Consider the following 24,764-nt stretch of genomic DNA (forward strand, 5'->3'; position numbering starts at 1 on the left):
CCTAGAGACAAAGCAGCAAGTACAAACTCCAAAACACGTAAAAACTCAGAAGCACGTAAAAACTCCAAAACACATAAAAACTCAGGCTACATCCACACGTACCTGGGTATTTTTGAAAACGGAGATTTCTAAAAATGTCTATTTTCGAAAACTCCGTTTTTGCATTTACGCGTGGATGAGGAAAACGGAGAAAACGCAGCATCAAAGATGTGCGCCTTTTTGACGTCATCACCGTTTTGTTTCGGTGAAATGAATTTCTACAATACTGTTACTGTTAATTGTACTCTCTGCAGTGTTTAAATGCTTACATATACACACACAGTTACTGTCCCTCCACACATACGACTCGGTTCTGGTTCTACGCCCCATCTTTGTTTACTATTTCCCACTGAGGCTTCTAGACTTCTGATTGGCCAACATTTCTACATGTTTAGGAATATATCGGCACCTGTTGCTTTGGCATGCTCCTAGCAGCGTTTTCCTTCATTTCTGCATTTACATGTGGGACGGGATTATTTTTAAAACGAAAACGGAAAATCTCTGTTTTCAAAAATACCCGTGATATGCGTGTGGGCGTAACCTCAGAAGCACGTAAAAACATGTACAAAAGACAACAGAAGTGCTCCAGAATGCTAGGCACTGTGTTGAGTTTTTGTTACCTAGAGGCTACACAAGCCAGCAAGTACCAATGACCGGTGTGTGGTAGTAAGAGGTAAATGAACTTTTTTTTAAAATTATTTGAATATATCTGAGTGCTTGTGTATAAATACACAAACAATACACATATGCTTTCAATTGTGTAATTTAAGTGATCTGGGTAGCTCTGTTTTGGAAGTTCAGTTAACGCTAGAAATGTGTTTTAGAGTTTGTACGTGCTTTTTGGAGTTTGTACGTGTCTCTAGGGGCCACTGTATATATTTATATATAAACATATATAAATAAAACCACTTTTTTTTACATTAGTAATTCCTTTTGTGCATAATTTTATATTATTGTAATAATAAATTAATTAAAGCAACAAAACAACCTGAAGAGCTGGTTCGGAGCCGAAAGAGCTGGCTCTTTTTAGTGAGCCGAGCTGAAAGAGCCGGTTCTCTAAAAAGAGCCGGAAATCCCATCACTAGTAGCCCGCAAAGATGCTTCTGCTGTGGTGATCAAAGTTCCAGACCTCTGTGATTTTACCCACCCTGTAACCCAATTCTAAGGCTTTGTTGAACTTGACAGTGACCCAAACCCCGGTGAGAGCTCTGGCCTCATCGTCGTGAGGGCACAGGCCGCTTTGGTTATTATTATATAGTTGTCGGGCGAGGGGATGGCCAGAGTGTTTTTGGGAAGGAAATTAGTGAGAAACACTTTCATGCACGCGGAAGCTATAGTGACACAGCTGAAAGGGTCGACGTTAGTTTCTGAATGCCTCCCTCAGGATATTAACGTCATTTTGACAGTAATACACAGACTCTTTTTCAAAGTTAAAGACGCGTTGCGAGGCCTCGTTGTGCAAACGCAGAAACTCCTCCCGTTCGGCGAGGGACATGCGCTCTACGCCGTAATCTGAAGGAGGGGGGTTAGGGACGACGTATTTTAAATGACCCCGCAAGCTGAATTTGTGGGGAAAATATCCCTTGGCTTTGTCCTTGAAGCCTAGTGCTCCTCCCTCTGCTGGCCAGACTCATTCTGACCATAGAGTTGAAGAGCATTTTCTATCAGCTGCAGAGGGTCAAAGTTCCGCTGGCTGACAAACCGTTCGTTTTCGAGGTTTTGAAGGAGGACTTGCAGAGCATTTTCTAAAGGTTGTAGAGGGTCGACCGGTGGTGCTTTACGATTGACGCCTTGGTTCAATTCTGCAACGGCTTCCAACAAAGCATCAGGAATGCTGTGTTCTTCTGACATGATTTTTATTTCTTAATTCATCGACTTTACAAGTGTATGCTTTATTTTTTATCCCTTTACAGATCCTTAGTGCGTGCTATTGAAGCATAGGGACGGACGGTTGCGGCGATACATGAAAGCGAGGTCTCCGAGGATCCTCCTCCTATGGAATCGCTGTCGGCCTCCTCTTACTGTAAGAAAAGAGAAACAAAAAATTTTATTCTTTATGCCCGACGATTTTTCGAAAGGACAAATACTTTATTTGGTATGACCACACACAAACAGACACACACACACACACACAAAAAGATATTTTATTTGGTTTGACCGCACACACACACACACACACACACACACACACACACACAGAAAATATTTTATTTATTATTGTTGTATAAAGTTGATAATAAACACACATATTTTTTAATTTTATTTTGTAGAGCCGGTTCAACGAGGCAGAGAGCTTTATTAATACAACATGAGACTTTGACGGTTTAATTACTTAGCATGCTCGGCTTATCGACTATGCCATATCCCGTTATTTAAAAAGATTATGTTTACCTTCAGTTTTAAAACGTATTTTTCTGCAGTTCTCCTGATATGCGGAAACAAAAATAACGTCGTCTTCTTCTTCTTCTTGCTGTGCCTGGGTCGGTATATTCTCGATTACCGCTGTCGAGGAATAAAACAAAGAGAGAGGTTATTTTACACATTACAAAGAGATGAGGCCTGTATGAAATTAATTGCTAGGTTACAAGCATTAAGAAATACTAATATTGGTTGTTGACTCCTTTTTTCTTGCACATAAAAAAAATAAGACCGTTTTCTTTTAGGGATTCTGTCTATTTTCTGTTCATGACAAAACCTGTTGTAAACGTAGCTCAAAAATGAAGAAAACTCTTTACTTTTGGTCTGATAAGGAGTGGCTGCACAAAACCCAAATACCTCATCGGGGTGTTTTAATAAAATTATTCAGGATAGAGTTCTGAATATGTAAGTGGTGCTTTTTTTATTTTTGTCTTTTTTTGTTTCGAAATAGCTGATAACTATTTGCTGATAGCTGCCAACATCTGCAAACAAATATAATTCTATAAAGTGGTTCTATATAGTGTGTAACTGTTAATATAGAGCGTTATTAAATTTATTGCTAATGCAATCATATGGCACACTGATTTTAGATGGCACTCATCATCAGAAAGGTTGCCTACCCCTGGTATAGACTGTATACAGAGGGGAGAAGCGGCAGCCAAACGTGCCATCGTCCACTCCCCATTCTTTGTACAAGCACAGACGCTTCTGTGTCTCTCCACCAATCTGGGAGCTCCTTACATCCCACGGTGTGCCTAATTTAAATAGCAAAATTTTTAACATGAAGTTGTTAATCCAACAGCTAATCCAGCAGCTAAACTCAAAGTTAATCCCTAAACGAATAGGAAAGGGAAATAGATTTTGAAATACAGTTTATTAAAGTGCAATTGGAAAAAGAATTTTGAAACGCAGTTTATTCAAGTGCAATTGGAAAAAGGTTTTTGAAATGAAGTTTTTAAAAAGCATTTTAAAAATCAGTTTATTAAATTGACCAACGACCATATAAAAAACAAAAATGAATTTACAAATGGAGAATTTATTCTAAGATTCATTATGTAAGCCCAGAATTCTTTGTTTCGATGAGTGTGGCTCTTGAAACAAGAGCGTGAATGCTGTACAGCTGAAACTGTATGCTGAAAAGAGCTGAAGAAGCGAAACTATCTGCTGAAATGAGGTGAAAAAACTGAAGGGCCACAGGTAGGAGTTAGGCCTATGCCACCCTCTTTCAGTTTAGTGGTTTAGCTCACCCTTTATCTTCTCAGTGAGCTAAACCGCCAATCATGACAGTGAGCTAAACCGGCGTGCAGAAAAAGTTGAATTTTCTGCTGAAGACAGATGAAGACACTGAAGCCGATATTAGAAAAGTGGATGAAATCATAAAAAATTGAAAAGAATTGCAATAAATTAGCAAAAATATTAGACAAGATAAACAGTCAGCTGAAAAAAGCTGAACAAGCTGAAGTTCCGTTAAAGGTAGTAATTGTTGAATGGTGTGAAATTGGCAGAAAATGTAATAATAATGGATTGCAATTATATAGCGCGAGAAACCTCAAAGCACTTTACAATTCCACTATTCATTCACTCTCACATTCACACACTGGTGGAGGCAAGCTACAGTTGTAGCCACAGCTGCCCTGGGGCAGACTGACAGAAGCGAGGCTGCCATATCGCACCATCGGCCCCTCTGGCCAACACCAGTAGGCGGTAGGTGAAGTGTCTTGTCAAAGGACACAACAATTAAGACTGTCCGAGCCAGGGCTCGAATCGGCAACCTTCCGATTACAAGACGAACTACCAACTCTTGAGCTACGACAGGTAAGAAAGGAGCGGATGAACTAAGCTAAACAGCTAGCAGAAAAAATAAAGGAGTACAAAACTGAGAAGAAAATTGTATAATTACTAATGTTTAACAAACACAGACAAGCAGTGCTCCACCTCTACATAAAAAGGTGGGCAGGAGGGGGAGGGGTAGTGAAACACACACTCTGCACTTCAGACACAGAGAGACAGACACAGAGCGCAGGAAAAAAATCTGATTCCTTTTTTCAAGTAATGAGTAATATAAGGAATTACTATTGCAAAAAAAGTAATTAGATTACTGTTTCTTTCTCGTGAGCACGCACGTTACTGCGTTACTAAACCGTGATAACATAACGTCATCACAATGACGTTATGATGTTATTATGCGTGTTCGACATTCCTGGCAGCAACAGACGTATGTAGATCAACATGAAAGTACGACCACGTAGCGTTAAAAACATTAATATTAATATTTTGAAAAGTATAACAGTTATCACAGCCAAAAGATATAGTGATATAAACATCACTGAATATTTTGTTGGTCACACTAATTCAATTCAATTCAATTCAATTTTATTTATGTAGTGCCAAAACCCAACAATCATATATGACCCCTATGAGCAAGCACTTTGGCGAAAGTGGTAAGGAAAAACTCCTTTTAACAGGAAGAAACCTCCGTCAGAACCAGGCTCAGGGAGGGGCGGCCATCTGCTATGACCGGTTGGGGTGAGAGAAGGAAAACAGGATAAAGACATGCTGGGGAAGAGAGACAGAGGTTAATAACAGATATCATTCAATGCAAAGAGGTTTTTTAACACATCGTGATTGAGAAAGGTGACTGGAAAGGAAAAACTCAGTGCATCATGGGAATCCCCGGCAGCCTACGTCTATTGCAGCATAACTAAGGGAGGATTCAGGGTCACCTGGTCCAGCCCTGAGTTTTTGCTTTAGCAAAGAGGAAAGTTTTAAGCCTAATCTTGAAAGTAGAGATAGTGTCTGTCTCCCGAATCCAAACTGGAAGATGGTTCCACAGAAGAGGGGCCTGAAAACTGAAGGCTTTCCCTACCATTCTAATTTTAAATAAGAACAAGTAGAACTGCAGTGCGAGAGTGGAGTGCTCTAATAGGGTGATATGGTACTACAAGATCATTAAAATAAGATGTGTCCTGATTATTTAAGACGTTTTATGTGAGGAGCAGGATTTTGAAGTCAGTTCTGGATTTAACAGGAAGCCAATGAAGGGAAGCCAAAACAGGACAAATCTGCTCTCTCTTTCTAGTCCCTGTCAGGACTCTTGCTGCAGCATTTTGGATTAACTGAAGGCTTTTCAGCGAGGTTTTTGGACATCCTGATAATAAAGAATTACAGTAGTCCAGCCTGGAAGTAATAAATGCATGAACTAGTTTTTCAGCGTCACTAAGAGACAAGATATTTCTAACTTTAGACATGTTGCGCAAATGGAAGAAAGCAGTCTTACATATTTGCTTAATATATGCGTTGAATGACCAAGGTCATTCAGGCCAAGGTAATGCCATCCAGAGTAAGAATCTGGTTAGATACCATATTTCTAAGATTTTCAGGGCCGAGTACAATAACCTCAGTTTTATCTGAATTAAGAAGCAGAAATTTAGCGGCCATCCAGGTCTTTATGTCTTTAAGACATTACTGCAGTTTAACTAATTGGTGTGTGTTATCTGGCTTAATGGATAGATAGAGCTGCGTGTCATCTGCATAGCAGTGAAAATATATACTATGTCTTCTAACGATGCTGCCTAGGGAAGCATGTATAATGTAAACAGAATTGGTCCTAGCTCGGTGAAGAGCACTCTCCATTTATATGTACAAATTGGAGTCTATTAGATAGATATGATACAAACCACTGCAGTGCAGTACCTGTAATACCTACAGCATGTTCTAATCGCTCTAATAGGATATTATGGTCAACAGTATCGAACGCAGCACTGAGGTCTAGCAGGACAAGCACAGAGATGAGTCCACTGTCAGAGGCCATAAGAAGATCATTTGTAACCAGCTACAGGGGCCTGGCTAGCTATGGGTGAATGAAGTGTGCGAAGCCGAGTCTCCAATTCAGTAATCCTGGCCTCCAGAGCTGCAAATATGCTACATTTGTTACAGGTATCATTACTGCTAAAGGAGGCCGAGGAGTAGCTAAACATCTGACTCAATGAGCAGGAAAGTGGAGGAGGGACAGGTGAAGTAGCCATGGTGCTAACGAAACAGTACAGACACAGTAAGTGAATACTTGGCTATAAATTTGGTAGTGAGTACACAGAAATTGTGCTTTGGATGAAGCACGTGAACATTATACTATGAAAAAGAATGTATCTAAAGTTTTTAATTAAAGTGCTAAGCAGATAAGCTACTCAGAAACACCACTGTGTTTGAGCAGGAACAGGAAGTGATACTCTACCACAGAGTGAGTGAACACCAAGTGACAGCACCACCAAGAGTCGCTAAATCCATGATGGCCCCATGTGGCCACGGCTGGATGATCTGCTTACAGAGCCATAGGCACAAATGTGTGATGGATCCTTAACTGCTGGATTTCAATGCTTGGCTTCTTTTCCTTCTCCAATAATTAGACATACAGGGCACACAGTGTGTGTGTACAGAACAGCTGAAATCATTAACTGTTTTTATAGTAAATATACGACTTTAATTTGAAAAAAAAAAAAACAACAGGATTTTTTCTCTTGTTGTGTTTCTTTGAAGCTGCTTCCTGTTGGCTTCAGCTGTTTGGAGTTTCCATTTTCTAAACTGCTACATTCTGAACCTTCTTCGCCTCTGAACAGATTATGAAACAGTGAATGATTTCAAGCACAAACTTTGTCTAATAAACCTACATCTTTCATTCTTTATACAGATTGAGGAGCTGTGGTTTGTCAGAGATCAGCTGTGATTATCTGGCAGCAGCACTGAAGTCCAACTCCTCCCATCTGAGAGAGTTGGACCTGACCCTGAACAACCTGCAGGATTCAGGAGTGAAGCAGCTGTGTGGTTTTCTGGAGAGTCCAGGATGTGGACTTGAAACTCTGAGGTCAGTCACCATGTTTTAGTTGTGCTGAGATGAATATGATGTGAAAGTTGTGCTGACACTAAACTGTAGACATAAGGCTGATATTATACTGATTCACACTGAGGATCTTGAGAACAAACAACCAATACTCCAGACCAGTCCAGTCAAAAACAATGATTTATTGAACACACACATGGGAGATGTATACAACGTCACCTTCTGCATAGATCTCAACTAGAATGCAGAGAGCATACTGGTTTTTTTTTCTACCAGCGTTCACCCTTCATGCGTAAGCAGATAACATAATATGTATAATTTACAGTTAGTGACAGTTAGATACACTTCCTTTACTGACAGTCTTCTATGTCTTAAAGAACTGTCTCAACCGTCTTGCTCTGCAGGATTTTTTTTGTGTTGTTCTGTTCTCTTCATACTTGTCCTTGGCACATCCTGAGTACATACTGTACTAACCGTTGCTGAGCAGGCTCGTATGCAGGTTACAATCAGAATATTTCTTCTAAGCCCATATGTTTTGCATATAATAATGTATTTTCCACATTCCCCCTCTTGACCTTTTTGAACCAAAATGTCACCACACGTCTGACCGTGCTACTCCCTTGTCCACTCGGCTGCTTCCACCTCCAGCAACGGCATCATGGGCACCGGGCCGTCCGGTCCCGGGTCCACAGCCCTCGCTATCACTATCTCAAACAGCCGTCTGGTGCAGGGGACCACACAACAACTGCAGGTGACCATTATCCTTATAAAAACAGATAAAGAAATCATAATAGACATAACAAACCCCTTCCATTGCCCAAACACAGATGCCATCCAGCCCTCCAGTGGATTATCAATTCTCGAATGTTCACGCATGGTTTTTGATAATGTCCTCAGACCCTCCAGAGTTCGAGTTACAGAGCCATGTGGAGCCATGTTTTTGGGAATAAAGGTACAGCACATGTCTCCAAACATGGCACAAACACCTCCCTCTCGACCAACAGCATGTCCAGGACAATTCAATTGTGTACTGACATCAACGAGGTTGGCCCCAGCTGCTCTGCGAACCCTTCTATTGCATCTCTGGTCAGGTTGGATAGCACATTATAGTGGACATAATTTGTACGGTAAACATTTTTATTTGGAGTTACCCAGATGAATATGCTTTCAAACCCTGAAGCTATTTGGTCAGATAATTTTAACTCCCTTTGGCACTCCTATTGAGTCTATCCAGGTAGGCTAATCCGTTCTAGGGTATTAGTATGTGTCCCCTTTGTCCCCCTCTTTGCAAAAATATGTGTCTCTTACATCTTGCTGCCAATGTGCGTGTGTCATGTTGTGTTATGGCTTTTACCTTGTTCCCAATTAGCATTAGTGAAGCCCTTAGTCGTACCATGGCACACATCCCCGCACTCCCTAAAGGAACACAAACTAAGAGTGTGCGATGTTCGCTATAGTAATACAAACCCCTTCGGGGCCCATGTGCCAATTCTAGTAGTTGAGTCGCTTACATTGTTTGTGGTTCTCCCCGTGAATGTGACCTTACACCAACTTTAGTCTATTTGCCCCAGAGTGTACTTAACTGTGTTTGTCGAAAATTTAAAGCATGTGGAATTTTTTGGTTTGGGTAGAAATGGTCCTACTTGTGTGCGCTTATCAATTGGTGGGAATAAGCATAAAAGTATTGTGCAGTTACGGTTACTGTCACTGAATCCAGTGGCACGTTCAATTAGGTCTTTGCGGTTTCAGCCAGGTGTAGTCAACTACAACTACTTTTCCGTCCAATTGGCGATTGTCTTTTATCAATGATGTCCCGTTGTCTTTTAATGACTGCTGTGTCAGTTTTGATTAACGGAAATGACTTTTATTAACCCCTTGGGATCTGTCCCTGAGACTTCGACACATAGAACAAAATATATGGGCGAATCGCACCGCAAGCCCCCAATGGACAGGGTTAGCTGGTTTTGGGTCGGGCTAAAATCCCTCTGAAGCTGTATCTTGCTCCACTTCTCTTCTCTTCTCTTCTCTTCTCTTCTCTTCTCTTCTCTTCTCTTCTCTTCAATTCAATTCAATTCAGTTCAATTTAATTTTATAAATATAGCGCTAAATCACAACAAAAGTAACCTCAAGGTGATTTAAATTGTACAGTAGATACAGAGAAAAACCCAACAATCATATGACCCCTATGAGCAAGCACTTTGACGACAGTGGGAAGGAAAAACTCCCTTTTAACAGGAAGAAACCTCCGGCAGAACCAGGCTCAGGGAGGGGCAGCCATCTGCTGTGACTGGTTGGGGTGAGAGAAGGAAAACAGGATAAAGACATGCTGTGGAAGAGAGACAGAGAGTGAGAAAGGTGACTGGAAAGGAAAAACTCAATGCATCATGGGAATCCCCGGCAGCCTACGTCTATTGCAGCATAACTAAGGGAGGATTCATGGTCACCTGGTCCAGCCCTAACTATATGCTTTAGCAAAGAGGAAAGTTTTAAGCCTAATCTTGAAAGTAGAGATAGTGTCTGTCTCCCGAATCCAAACTGGAAGATGGTTCCACAGAAGAGGGGCCTGAAAACTGAAGGCTTTCCCTACCATCTAATTTTAAATACCCTAGGAAGACCAAGTAGACCTGCAGTGCGAGAGCGGAGTACTCTACTGGGTTATATGGTACTACAAGGTCATTAAAATAAGATGGGGCCTGATTATTTAAGACCTTGTATGTGAGGAGCAGGATTTTGAATTCTATTCTGGATTTAACAGGAAGCCAATGAAGGGAAGCCAAAACAGGAGAAATATGCTCTCTCTTTCTAGTCCCTGTCAGTACTCTTGCTGCAGCATTTTGGATTAACTGAAGACTTTTCAGCGAGTTTTTAGGACATCCTGATAATAAAGAATTACAGTAGTCCAGCCTGGAAGTAATAAATGCATGAACTAGTTTTTCAGCGTCATTCTGTGACAGGATATTTCTAACTTAAGAGATGTTGCGCAAATGGAAGAAAGCAGTCTTACATATTTGTTTAATATGTGCGTTGAAGGACATGTCCTGGTCAAAAATGACTCCAAGGTTCCTCACAGCATTACTGGATGCCAAGGTAATGCCATCCAGAGTAAGAATCTGGTTAGATACCATATTTCTGAGATTTTCAGGGCCGAGTACAATAACCTCAGTTTCATCAGAATTAAGAAGAATAAAAGTTAGCGGCCATCCAGGTCTTTATGTCTTTAAGACATTCCTGCAGTTTAACTAATTGGTGTGTGTTATCTGGCTTCATGGATAGATAGAGGTGGGTGTCATCTGCATAGCAGTGAAAATGTATGCTATGTCTTCTAATGATACTGCCTAGTATGGATGCATGTATAATGTAAACAGAATTGGTCCTGGCACCGAACCCTGTGGAACACCATAACTGACCTTAGTGTGTGGAGAGGACTCTCCATTTACATGTACAAATTGGAATCTATTGGATAGATATGATACAAACAGCACAGTACCTGTAATACCTACAGCATGTTCTAATTTCTCTAAAACAGCGGCCCCCATCCTTTTTGCACCACGGACCGGTTTATGCCCGACAATATTTTCACAGACCGACCTTTAACCCTTTAAGACCTACCATAGAACCAAGGCTACCAGAGCTTACTTTATATTTTTACATGGTGTAGTGCCATTTTTGGGAGCATTTCAAGTTGCTATACATCAGTACAACTGTTATAGCCCACATTTTAATAATATGTATGCATTAAGTCCATACTAACTACATAAATTGCAAAAAGTGCAATAAACTACAAAAAATTGAAAATCGTTTTTTTTTTTTTTTTTTTTTGCATATATTTCTACTTGGAGAAATTTAAGAGGTTTATCCTCAAACCTTTAAATACAAAAAGTTGCAAAAATAGTTTACAATAACAGGAAATTTATTTTGAGTGTCTTCATAGTTTTATTTTTGAGATACACCAACTTTTATATACTGCAGAAAAAAGGAAAAACAATGTTATGATGCAAATTTGCAAAAAAACCAGCATGCGCATCAAAATAAACTATTTTAAGCAGTGCAATTTGAGTTCTAAGCATCACAGAAACTACTCAGAAAAGCATAAAGTCAAGCATCACTTATAAAAACACCAGTATAGGCTTTTAAGGCCTACAAGTAAAAAAACAAATTTTCCGTGAAAATGACATCACTTCCGGTTTCGGGCAGGTAATGGTGGACATGCGATCGTTCGCGCTGACGTCTATTTCAATGTGGGAAGCGTTATGAACAGCTGATCGGATCGGCAAACAATTTCTGGAATATTATGTTTTTGTTCCTGCAAGCGCTTTTTATGCAGCTTTTGCAAAGCTATGTGTGGAAGGAAACCATGACTAAGGACAAGCTGATGGCATAAGATGTAAGTACAACTCCTCCGGTTTCATGCAAAAAAAATTATTGCGCAAGCTTACGTGGTTCCGGTTCTACAGGGATTTAAAAATAGTTACGCAAAACGGAGCGTGCCCGCTTAACTACAGCCACCTTGAAGGCCTGTGGTACATAGCCGATTATTTGAGATAGGTTGATCATATTTAATATTGGAGAATGAATTAATGGCAGGACTTCTTTGAGCAGTTTTGCAGGAATGGGGTCTAAAAGACACATTGATGGTTTGGAGGAAGTAATTATTGAAGTTACCTCAGACAGATCAATTGGAGAAAAAGAGTCTAACTTAACATCAATGGTACTAAGAGTAGCTGTAGATAATATTACATCTGTGGGATGATTATTGGTAATTTTTTCTCTAATGATAAAAATTTTATTTGTGAAGAAGTTCATGAAGTCATTACTAGTTAACGTTAAAGGGATGGTTGGCTCAATAGAGCTCTGACTTTTTGTCAGCCTGGCTACAGTGCTGAAGAGAAACCTGGGGTTGTTCTTATTTTCTTCAATCAGTGATGAATAGTAAGATGTTCTGGCTTTACGGAGGTCTTTCTTATAAAGCTGCAAACTATTTCTCCAGGCTAGATGATGATCTTCTAAATTTGTGACACGCCATTTCCTCTCCAGCTTATGAGTTATCTGCTTTAGGCTACGTGTTTGAGAATTATACCACGGAGTCAGGTACTTCTGATTTGAGGCCTTAGTTTTCACAGGAGCTACAGTATCCAGAATCGTGCACGTAGTGAGGAGGTAAAATTATTAACAAGAGAATTGACACCTGTTGGGGTAGCGTTCAGACAGCTGCTCTGCTCTATGTTGGTACAGGGCATTGAAGATGATAACAGTGGGTGGATTATATTCTTAAACTTCTTAAAGTCTTGAAGTCTCAAAGTCTGAGAAATCAGAGAGAAACTCTGTGTAAGGCCGGGTGGACGATAGATGATAACAAGTAAGACTGGTTTCTGAGTTTTACAGCTGGGGTGGACAAGGTTAAGCATCAGGCTTTCAAATGAATTAAAAGTCTGTCTTGGTCTTTCGTTAATTAATAGGCTGGTGTGAAAAATTGCTGCACACACCCCCCCCTCGGCCTGTGCTTCGAGATTTTTGGTAGTTAGAATGAATCTGGGGTGTTGATTCATTTAAACAAGGATAATCATCTGGCTGCAACCAGGTTCCTGTAAGGCAAAGTAAGTTGATTTGTTGATCAGTTAGTAAGTCATGTACTAACAGAGACTTGGAGGAGAGTGACCTAATATCTAATAATCCACATTTCACTGTTTTATTCTTTGGTTCAGATGAGGATACTGTATTGTTCTTTCTTTGTGATTTTTTATGTTTAAGTTGTTTATTGCTGGTTTGTAGTTTGTTGTTTGTCTGTTTAGGAGCTGAGACAGTCTCAATGGAGATGGGTTTTTGGGGGGGTAGCAGGAGGAGAGAAGCTGCAGAGAGGCTCCTTCCACTTCCGCTTGATGACCTTCAGCCACACCGCTTTCGCGTCTGCGAGCGACCTGTAATCCCGCTGCAACCTGTTGTGTGAAACTTGAGACAAGAGCTTTTGGTTCGTTCCAGTATTCTGCATGAGTTCTATCACTCCTTCTGGTTCCTTCCCCAGGAACCGCTGTCCAGGGCGCCTGACACTGTCTTCCCGCAGCTCGTATGGTGTGAAACCTGTGGATTGGTTAACAGAACATCTTATGAACATTAAAGCGATTGGCAGGACTGCCACCCAATTTATCTGTGCACAGATTTTTCGCCAATTTGTTTTTCAGGTTTTCGTTCATTCTTTCTACTTTTCCTTGGGACTGCGGATGATACACGGTCCAAACCTATGCTGCACCCCCAACATCTTTTCAACCTCTGCCAGGTCTTTGTTTTTAAAGTGGGTCCCCTTATCTGACCGAATTCGTTTGGGAAACCTGTGTCGGGGGATGTAGTGATTGATCAGACACTTAATCACTCTTTTGGCATCCTCTCTTTTGATTGCCCATGCCTCTGGCAAGCGGGTCAGAGCATCTACACACACCAACAAATACCTGACAGCTCCAGGGCCCACATGGATCATGTAAATGAAATCTATGATAATTTCTTCTCCCGGTCTGTCTGGGATGGGAAATTTACCCACTTCCGGTTTTATCACTGGCTTTGGATTATGTATTCCGCAGATCAGGCACATCCTGGCCTTCTCCTTTATCATGTCTCTCAAAAACGGGTGCCACCAGTGACACAAATTTCTCTCCATCTGAGCCACTCCCACATGACCGAGCCCGTGTGGTTCGGGTTATCTTTTGTTTTGCCAGTTTTTGCGGTCAGCACAGGTCGCCCGTCAGGTCCTCTCCACAAACCCCCTTCTTTCTAGGCTCCTCGGTCTTGCCACAACCCCTTTTCCTCTGGGGATGCCTCCTGCACTTTTCTGGCCTCCTCCATCATGTTGACTCCTGATTCCTCTTCTACACTTACCTGCATCATTTGCCTTCTCGCTTCATATCCTGCTGCTTCCTTTGCGGCCTCATCTGCTTTCTGGTTCCCTTTGCCACCACATCCGACCCTCGAGAGTGCTAGGCCAACTCCTGCCCTTCAATCCTGCTGGCCACTTTGACCTCAAACTCAGTCCCTTTTCTGCAAACTACAGCATAGACTGCTTTCAGTCCTTCGTCTCGATGCCAGCATCCATCTGTGAACCAATCCTCAGCTCCCGGGATGGGCTCGCCTTCAGGTCTGCTCTGATCTTTTCTTCTGCTTCCGCTCTCCTGGCGCAGTCGTGCGGTTCCCCTGACCCCATTAAATCTGCCATATTGATTCCTTCATCTGTAAATGTCAAAATGGGGGTCTAGTACTTTGCTCAGCCTCTGCTATATCAGGGGTGTCATAGTGAATGCCTGTGAGTTCAGGTAGGGCACTACATTGTGTGGTCAGTACTCTCAGTGGGTGCTCCCTCACTATATGTGCTGTTTTGTGTATGATTTTTGCTATCCCAGCTGCATATTGTGTGCATGTGGAGTCTACAGACCACAGCTGTAAAGAACAGCTGACATCATTAACTGTTTGTAATGGTAAATGTACAACTTTAATTTGAAAAAAATCAGAATTTTTTCTCTTGTTGTGTTTTTTTAATGTTGCGTCCTGTTGGCTTCAGCTGTTTGGAGTTTCCATTTTCTAAACTTCTACATTCTGAACCTTCTTCAGCTCTGAACAGATGATGAAACACTGATTGATTTCAAGCACAAACTTTGTCTAATAAACTTACATCTTTTATTCTTTATACAGATTGAGGAGCTGTGGTTTTTCAGAGATCAGCTGTGATTATCTGGCAGCAGCACTGAAGTCCAACCCCTCCCATCTGAGAGAGTTGGACCTGACCCAGAACAACCTGCAGGATTCAGGAATGAAGCAGCTGTGTGGTTTTCTGGAGAGTCCAGGATGTGGACTTGAAACTCTGAGGTCAGTCACCATGTTTTAGTTGTGCTGAGATGAATATGATGTTACAGTTGTCCTGACACTAAACTGCAGACATAATGCTGATATTATACTGATTCTGTCACGGGACGGAGTGGTCCATACTGAACTGAACTCAGGCGCAGAAACCCAGAGTAGAGACAGCAGATGGTTTAACCATATTTTGTTAGGCTTAAGTGCTAGAAACGTAGCAAGGACAAGACAGGTAGCGCATGAGCCAAGATGAATCCAGCAAATGGGTTGATGATGAACTGGCGGTGAATGAATATCAGCGTGTGGCTTAAATCGCTCTGGCTTGATAGCGTGCAATTGGCTCCAGGTGTGCAGGAACTGTAGGAGGTGGCCCTGCCAAGGGCGGATCCCAGGTAGGTTCAGGAGCCTCATGGAAATTCCAGCCACCCACCACAGACCATGAAAGATCCACAGTGAGGATCTTCATGCTAAAGTCAGTTTTATTCTTCCCTGGTTTAGTCCACTGACTGTAGTAGAACAATGTTCACATTTCAAAGAGCAATACCCAACCCATGGCCTGACGCCCACACACAGACCTCCACAGGGTGCCGAGCCGCCTGCCAACCTTTCATAATTCAGAGAGAGGGGGACCCTGATTAACTGTGTACTGTTCTTCCTCACAGTTTTAAATATCGACACAAAATGAATAATCCAAAGCTGACTCTCTTTAGCAGGTCAAAGGTCAAGGCACATAGCAATCTGTGAACAGGAATTGTTGCACATTAACAGACTGTAAACATTGTTGCACGGCATTTTGGGTAATGGTCAGGTAGTCAGATGCTTCCATGTGAGCTTGAGGCTGAGACATCTACTGATGACATCACGATGAGTGTTGGTGAATATGAAGTTTACTTGAGAATGATTTCCAGCTTGGACTGTAACAGTGTCAAGGCAGTGATTACAGCAGTAACTGTAAGAAATATTTGGACTCACAGAAACATGTGGACAGCTTTTGTATTAAAGTATTAATAATATTACTCAGCTCATATTAGATAATAAGGTATATTCCAGGAAGCAGCTTCCTTTTCCAGATCAGCTGATCAATGTCAGGTCAATCAGCTCTGTGCATGCTCAGTCTGAATTATGGAGACTGACGCTACGATTCACCATGGCAACAGCTAAATAAAGAGAATAGAATAATGCTTTAATTGTCCCACAAGTGGAAATTTAGGTAGCAGAGGCTCTGTGTGAATCCAGAGGAGCAGGAATATGAAGACGTGTCAGCACTGACCGTGATATAAAAATATAGAGAGAAGAAGAGTTTGAATCATTGTGAGTCACTCTGTCATCATCACAGACTCAATAAAGTTTATACAAAATCCATCATTTATTATTATGTCCATGCTCATCATTGAGCAGCTTGAACTTTGATCAGATGAATCCTAACTTTACATTTGATTTGAAATCTAATGATTCTGCTGTAACCTGATTTTGTTATGACTTACTGGGAGTGGATTCAGGAAGCAGAACACATGGAGTTTGCAGCTTGAACCGTGATTTATTTACAAAGCGGAAGTGAATCTAAAACTGGATATGACAGAAACTGATGAGCAGGGATGTGGAGGAGGAGGAAACGTCTTGATGCATTCTCAATCATCCAGGAAAGTAAATCTCAAAAGTTGACTCTGCAGTCTATTTAGACCTACAGGCCAGTGGACACTCTTTCAATGATGAGGATGTGCACATCCTGGACAGGGAAGAACGCTGGTTTGAGCGCGGAGTCAAGGAGGCCATTTACGTGAAAAGGAAAGACCATCTCTGAATCGAGGAGGGGCCTAAGGGTACATCTTTCGCCATCTTACAATGCTGTGATTGCAGCCATTCCCCAACTCTCTGTGAATGGTACTCATGGCCATTGATCAGTGTTCTTTGATCAGTGGGTTTTGGTCAGTGATTGTTGATCAATGGTCATGGGAATTTGCATAATTATGATTAAGGAACTGACCTCACAGCCCATTGTTCCTTCAGTGGGCTGGTTTCAGTCATTATGCAAATGTACTGTTTATAAGGTTTGGGGAAACCTGCAGTCAGCTGAGACTGAAGAAGTCACTTGGATGAGTGTGAAACGTTTCTCCCACAAAAGCGCTATGTCCAGATGAACAGATTCAACTTTTGGAGGAGGAGGAAACGTTTTGCCAAGCTTAATCTAAAAAACAACACAGTTAGATGAAGGGTGGCGGCGTAAACTAAATGAAACCTAACGACAGTTGGAGAGCTTACTTTCTGCAGCTGCCAAACAGGCTCTGAGGAGTTTCCCCAAGAATCAATAGGGAACAATAACAAATCCACTTGAAATCTTGACAGCAGGCAATACTGCAGCACTCATCGCCATAGAACCACTCCTTAAAAGTGTTCCAAAAGAAGGGGTCTGATGTAACGCAATCACACAGCGATCGAACACTGATCAGTCCGATTGATTCTGATCAAAGACTGATTGATCACTAATCAGTGTAAAACACAGTAAATATTTGCGGTGCAGGAAACTCCCAATCTGACAGCAACACTGTCCACACAGTCGCAGAGTTACAAAGACGGAGATCATATATTTGACTGAGCTGATGGGAAATCTTTGATGTCTTTGCCGTCCCCATCCTTATGTATATTGATGGCTGATCGGCTGTTAAAGCTTCATGTTTAGAAAACTAATGTTTAACAGGCATTTCTGCTTTTGTAACAAGGTAAACATGTGCAGATGAACTCTCTAATCTGAGCTTTGACTTTATGAATGAGGAAATGACTCAAAGTGTCAGTCAGCTGTAGATCAGTGTACATGCTTAAACATGAAAGAAAGAAGAGCTAACAGATTTGTGTTCCTCACATCTGTATGAATCATGATAATGTGTTTTGAGTGAATTCGTGTGTTACGTCCCCTGGCTAGTCCAGGGGGTTTGAAGGGACTAACATAAAGGTAAATAGTGAAGGAGGAGCCAATATGGTAATTTTAAAAGGTGTATTTCATGCAACATCCTCCTGGGTGATATAACACCGTGACTGAACTGTAACAGTGTTTAAAAGTAAATGTGATGAGGACATGAATGGACTAGAGATGGCACGATACCACTTTTTTATGTCCGATACCGATACCGATATAAATTTGGATATCTGCAGATACCGATATGAATCCGATATTGTGTGTTTTTTAATCAATAAAACTGTTTTTTTTAATATCTTGCTGCATTTTGTATAAGTTCATACTCAAGTTTAAATAAACAACAACACTAAAGCTATTCTGTTATACCTGTGTGTAAAAAAATACACTGCACCCAAAATATTTCATAGTTCAGCAACACTGATCAATCTAATAAACCTTACCTAACTTAAAACCTAACTTAAATCTACTCCATCCTCCCTATTCTGGTATTTTAAAGAGTACTTAGCAGAAATATTAAGCAACCTAACTAATAGGGTTGCAAACTCCCAGCAAAAAAAAAAAAAAAATAGGGAACCACCCACCCTCAACCTCATGATGCTTAATCGATGTAATCAACTTTAATTTGATGCAGGGTGAAAAAAAAATGCACAGAAACAAATTATTTTTCAAGAATAATTAAATAGATTCAACATCTTTCTTCAACAGAATTGCAGAATTCACAGATGGTACCTTCCCAAAGGAAAAAGTACTATAGCTTACTAGGACTTAAGAGTTACTATATATAGTAATGGACTTCTATACATTTTACATCAGATTAAAACTTTGGCTGTAAGATTCAGATAATTATTTATTAAAAGCTACGTATTTTAAATGAGAATAAGAAAGAAAAGTATGTCTTTGTGCCCCCTTTTCCCTGTTCATGCCCTATTGGCCCCCCTGGCTAAACTTTGCTAGATCCGCCCCTGCACAGTTACCAGCCGTCAGCTATGTAGAAAAGGATCCTGGTGTAGAAAGTAATATTAAATAAATTCTAACAACAGCTTATCAAGGTTAAACGTGCTGCTGTTGTTCAGCCGCTGGTTTCCTCTTTCTGGCGCGAAGTGGGCAATAAACAAACAAGAGAGACCGACTGGCGACAGAAAAGCCGATCAGCTGATCGTTAAGCAGTTTCACGATTGAAGTAGCGGCAGGAGAGGGAGAGAGAGAGGCAGTCGCTCCATATATCGGTTGTTAAGCTTAACGTGAGAATGCTTTACAAACATTCAGAGATGAACTTACACACTTGCTTTACTTCTCTCTGGGATAACTTCCTCGGAGATGAAATGCTGGTTTGGTAGTGAGGCTACAAATACACACAGCCGCTCTATCACATGACGCATACTGCTGCAACGTGCTACGGTTATGAGCCGAGTTACGCCGTGTTGCAAGTTTTGTGAGATGCTTTTTTGATATTTAATGGATCGGATTACATTTTTTATTTTTCGCCGATATCCGATCCAGTAATTTAGGTCAGTATCGGACCGATACCGATACGTAATATCGGATCGGTCCATCTCTAGAATGGACACAAAGTGTGATTAATGATGAAGAATGAGAAGAAGAAGCCGACACTTAGCTGTCATGCTGCTCATGTTTCTCAGGACCTGCTGTAAATGTTGCATTTAGAGTAAACAAATTGGAAATCATTGTGGAGCTAAGCCTGAGGATTTTTGGTGATCAATAATAATCTGATGCAGTTTGAGCACAACCATGTTTAGATATGATGTAGAAGTAAGTGGATCGTATTCTGACTTTAGACTCTAATCATTAGAAAATGCTGCAGTTCTGCAAGTTCCAGTGATCCCAGAGGAACCCTGGGATATGTCGAACAATAATATGATGGAGTTTAGATGTTTGTGTGAAAGTGCTGGAAGCAAATTTCTGTGTGATGTTCTTTCAGTGTTGCACTTTGTAGATGGTCCCTGAGCACTGGTGTCATAGCCAGCTGCACATAGAGACCAGTGTTGTTAGTCCAGGTCAGAAGATGACTTGTTGGATTAAAAATGAGCTTATAGTTTTTCTGCTTTAATAATGTGACTGGAAAAAGGTGTTGTTGGACTTCAGATATGTCAATCTCTTTCCAACTTCACCATAAAAAAGACTTTTTCAAATCGTTTTTTATGTTTATATGGTAAATGTACGACTTTAATGTGAAAAAGTTTTTTCTCTTGTTGTGTTTGTTTGAAGCTGCTTCCTGTTGGCTTCAGCTGTTTGGAGTTTCCATTTTCCAAATTTCTACATTCTGAACCTTCTTCAGCTCTGACCAGATTATGAAACACTGAATGATTTCAACTCACACTTTGTCTAATAAACCTACATCTTTCATTCTTTATACAGATTGAGGATCTGTGGTTTGTCAGAGATCAGCTGTGATTATCTGGCAGCAGCGCTGAAGTCCAACTCCACCTGTCTGAGAGAGTTGGACCTGAGTGAGAACAACCTGCAGCATTTAGGAGAAAAGCAGCTGTGTGGTTTTCTGGAGAGTCTAGGATGTGGACTTGAAACTCTGAGGTCAGTCACCATGTTTTAGTTGTGCTGATATTAATATGATGTGAAAATTGTGCTGACACTAAACTGCAGGCTGATATTATACTGATTCACACTGAGGATCTTAATGATACAGTTTGTTTTCTTCATATCTGGTTTAGTCCATTGACTGTAGCAGAAAAAAATGTTCACATTTCAAACCTTCAAAAAGTAGAAAATCCTCCACTGGATAATTCACTGTGAAACTCTAAATCTCTTCATTCCACTTAAAAGTCTGCCTGATACTGAAATCCAAACCAAAATGGCCATTTGCTTTATAGACAGCATACATACACACATCCTCCAAAACACAGTCCAACATCCAAATCTCCTCCACTGCCACCATGATTGACGGGAAAAGAGAAGGAGGAACATTGTGACATTCAGGGTTAGAGTAAGTTTCATAAAGCAGACTGTGAAGATAAAAGCTGCATTAGATAGCTTACATGAATGAATGAGTGGAAATAAGTGGACAGAGATAATCTGAAGCGCTTCAAAGGGTTTGTCTTCATTATGAATAAAATGAGTCCAAGTCTTCTGCTGATTCAGCATCACATTCATATTTTGTCCTTGTTCTACATCCCCACAATGGACTTCATTTCTTTCCAAGCCATCCTCGAGCTGCTTCCTGTTGGATTCAGCTCTTTGGAATTTCCATTTTCTAAACTTCTACATTCTGAACTTTCTTCAGCTCTGAACAGATTATGAAACACTGAATGATTTCAAGCACACACTTTCTCTAATAAACTTACATCTTTCATTCTTTATACAGATTGGAGGACTGCAGTTTGTCAGAGATCAGCTGTGATTATTTGGCAGCAGCGTTGAAGTCCAACCCCTCGTATCCCAGAGTACTGGACCTGAGTGGAGACTACAACAACCTGCAGGATTCAGGAGTGAAGCAGCTGTGTGTTCTTCTGGAGAATTCACGATGTCGATTTGAAACTCTGAGGTCAGTCACCATGTTTTAGTTGTGCTGAGATGAATATAATGTGACAGTTATGCTGACACTCTGGATTGGTAGGTCCACAGACCCCTATACAGATAACCTTGTTCAGCTCTTTGTAGAACTTCTGATCCCTGATCCTCTGAGTCTCACTCGGTAGATAATGCAGCCTGACAGACTTGATGTGCATGTCTTCCCTGGTTGTCCTGATACAAGTAAACATGAGTAGCCTTGTGTCATAAACTCTGGGTGCGGCAGGCAGGAATGGAGGATCCAAAATGCAGACTCTAGGAGGCAAAAAGTAAACTCAAAACAGCTTTATTGCCGGACACAAGAATAAAATGAATCAAAATGAGGATACAAAACAAACTAGGCAGGCTGGCAGGGAATGAGGGAAATGGCGGCACAGGACTAAGGGAGATGCTGACATAAATACACAGAAGGATGACTAAGGAGGTGAGAACACAAGGGGACTCAGCTGACACAAATTAACATGACACCACACGGGAAGCTAAAGTAAACACACCAAACATGGAAACAAGAGACCTTCACAATAAAACAGGAAACAAAGGAACATGACACAGAAGTGGAGGTAAGGCTAACGAGAGGGAGCGAGGGAACACGAAGGAGCACGAGGGAGAGGAGGGAGAGAGACATGACAGACTGGAACATGGATAAACATGACAGGCAGGGGGAACAGAATGAAACACAAGGAGGAAACAAGACAGTAGAAGTAACACAACATATATAAACACAGACACACAGAGGTCAAAGACACAAGGGGAAAATAGTAAATAATCAAGGAACTTAGCAGGGAATATAAGAAACTCAGAACAGACCAACTTAGACTTCTCCTAAATCTGAACATGAACTATAACACAAAACATCACCAAGACACTCAAACACCAGAAACTGACAAACACTGGGTCAAAGGACACAGGACAATGACACCTTGCAGGTCATATGTTATCAGTCACACCTGTTAGTGAAGCTCTCCTCTAGACTGTAGTCCTTGTTAAACGAGGATTGTTTTAGAAGCTGTTACGAGTTCAAAAGTATTGGAGATGGATACAAGAGGAAAACCAAAATAACAACACTGGTCCGGCAGAGTTGAGTCAAACGATGGTTTTAATGTACACACGCGTGGGAGATGGACACTGTACGCAGACAGCATCAGATCTCAAAATGGTGGAGCATTGCTCAAACTCTTATAGCCTCTAGTGGCCCCCACCTAGTCATAAAAGCCTAAACATTCACATTCTTTTCTCACACGGCGCCTAAGCTATGACCTTGGCTCCCTGTTTATCTGCTCCTGCTGAGATGGGGCAGAAAACCTCTCCAGTATGCTCTGCTCTCTTCTAATCAGACAAATAAGATCATGACTCTCTGAAAACAGTATTTCTTATAACTCAGCCGTATAATGCATCATAAAACAATATCATTCATTCGCAATAAATCAGCAGTCTAATGTAATGCAAATCAGTTTAACAAATGTAATAGTTATCACCTTCTTCTAATTCAGGAGAATAATGCAAACTAAAACTACATAATAATTCACAATCTTTAATTAGGGGTATAACATGGCATAAGGTCATATTATAATCCCACAAAGCCTTTATATTTACTGATTATGTTCTCATCATTAATTAACAGTCAGTACATTCACATATGACATATAATACAGTGTTTGACATATTATCACAGATGGTTTCAGAGGATATCTCCTTTATTAAGAAATGTTTATTGCATTGACGGTAGCAGATCAAAAGTTCACATTTCAAACAGTGATACTCAGTGTATGGCCAACAGCCCTCCACAGGGTGCTGAGTGGCCTGCCAACCTTCCTAATTGAGAGAGGGGACCCTGATTAACTGTGTCATGTTCTTCCTCACAGCTCTAAGTATCAGACACAACAATGAATAATCTGCAGCTGACTCTCTTTAGCAGGTCAAAGGTCACGGCACACAGCAATCTGTGAAACAGAAACTGTATGGACCAGGAATTATTGCACATTAACAAACTGAGATGGCTGTGGACCAAACTGAGTTCCAGCTTGGACTGTAACAGTGTGAAGGCAGCTGATAGGTTTGCAGCTTAAACCTATTCGCTGGAACGTTAAAGGCAATGTAATTACACAGCAAGCAAGACACGAAGTAGGCAAAGTTCTTTGTGTTACTCATGCATGAGGGAGGCCTGCCTGGAGCCAAGTGTCGTTCCACCCACGCGACCTCCGTCAGACTCTCAGCCAGGTTCCCCATAGCACTCCTTTTATTGAGGTTACTTGAATATGCATAGGGTCATTAACATATGATGTATACATACACACAAAGAGTACCTTGCCTGTGGTTTTGTAAGTGCGTGTGTGTGTGTGTGTGTGTGTGTGTGTGTGTGTGTGTGTGTGTGTTACCTCCTGCTGACCAAAGGGTCGTAAACGCAGGAAGCTTACATCAAAAGAAGCAGATCTTCCAGATAGGATGTATCTGCAATAAAACACTATAGCCCCTCACCCAGAACCTCGAGAATCTGGGGAGGGGGACTGTGAAATTCCTTTCATCCCACAGTTAAACAATATAGAAATGGATGGTAAGCATAAAAATGACAAACATTTAACAATTCACTCTGACAGCAGCGATTACAGCAATAAATGTAACAAGTATTTGGACTCACAGAATAATGTGGACCGCTTTTGTTCTGAGGGTTTAGACAGTCTGCCTCTGTGTGTGCTAACTGTGTTTAAATTGTCGGCCAATCACAGCTTCATGTTGTCATTTAGTGACACCATGAACACACAGGTGAAAATGTTCAGCTGACAGAATTGTTTTATAATCCAGCCTTTAAACTGTCTCAGATTATTTCCTCCTCTGTTACAGTGAGCTCACCCCAACAGTTAAACACACAAGCATTTATTTTATTTAAGCTTTTTATTAGAAACACATTGAAACTTCTATTTTTTAATGTTCCAGGAAGCACAAGTAAGCCTGCAGTCTGAGAGTGCAGTGCTCTGTGAGGCGAATAAGGTATTAATAATAATAATCAGCTCATATTAGATAATAAGGTTTATTCCAGGAAGCAGCTTCCCGTACTAGATCAGCTGATCAGAGTCAGGTCAGTCAGCTCTGAGCATGCTCAGTCTGAATTGTGGAGCCCGATGCTATGATTGACCATGGCAACAGGTAAATAAAGAGCTGAGGCTCCATTTTAATCCTGATGAGCAGGAA

At 41.0% G+C, this 24,764-nt stretch overlaps 1 protein-coding gene across 1 annotated transcript in view; it reads left to right on the forward strand.

Annotated features, from left to right (window-relative positions):
• Positions 1–15,080: 15,080 nt before the first annotated feature.
• Positions 15,081–24,764, forward strand: part of LOC120438040 (ribonuclease inhibitor-like) — a 265,601-nt gene continuing 255,917 nt past the window's right edge. Inside the window, exons 1-3 of the mRNA XM_039608504.1 lie at positions 15,081–15,136; positions 20,412–20,585; positions 21,373–21,552. Coding sequence (XP_039464438.1) covers positions 15,081–15,136; positions 20,412–20,585; positions 21,373–21,552 — 410 coding nt within the window. The remainder of the gene's footprint in view (positions 15,137–20,411; positions 20,586–21,372; positions 21,553–24,764) is intronic.

This window comes from Oreochromis aureus, linkage group 3 (assembly GCF_013358895.1).
Source record: "Oreochromis aureus strain Israel breed Guangdong linkage group 3, ZZ_aureus, whole genome shotgun sequence".
Lineage (NCBI taxonomy): Eukaryota > Metazoa > Chordata > Actinopteri > Cichliformes > Cichlidae > Oreochromis > Oreochromis aureus.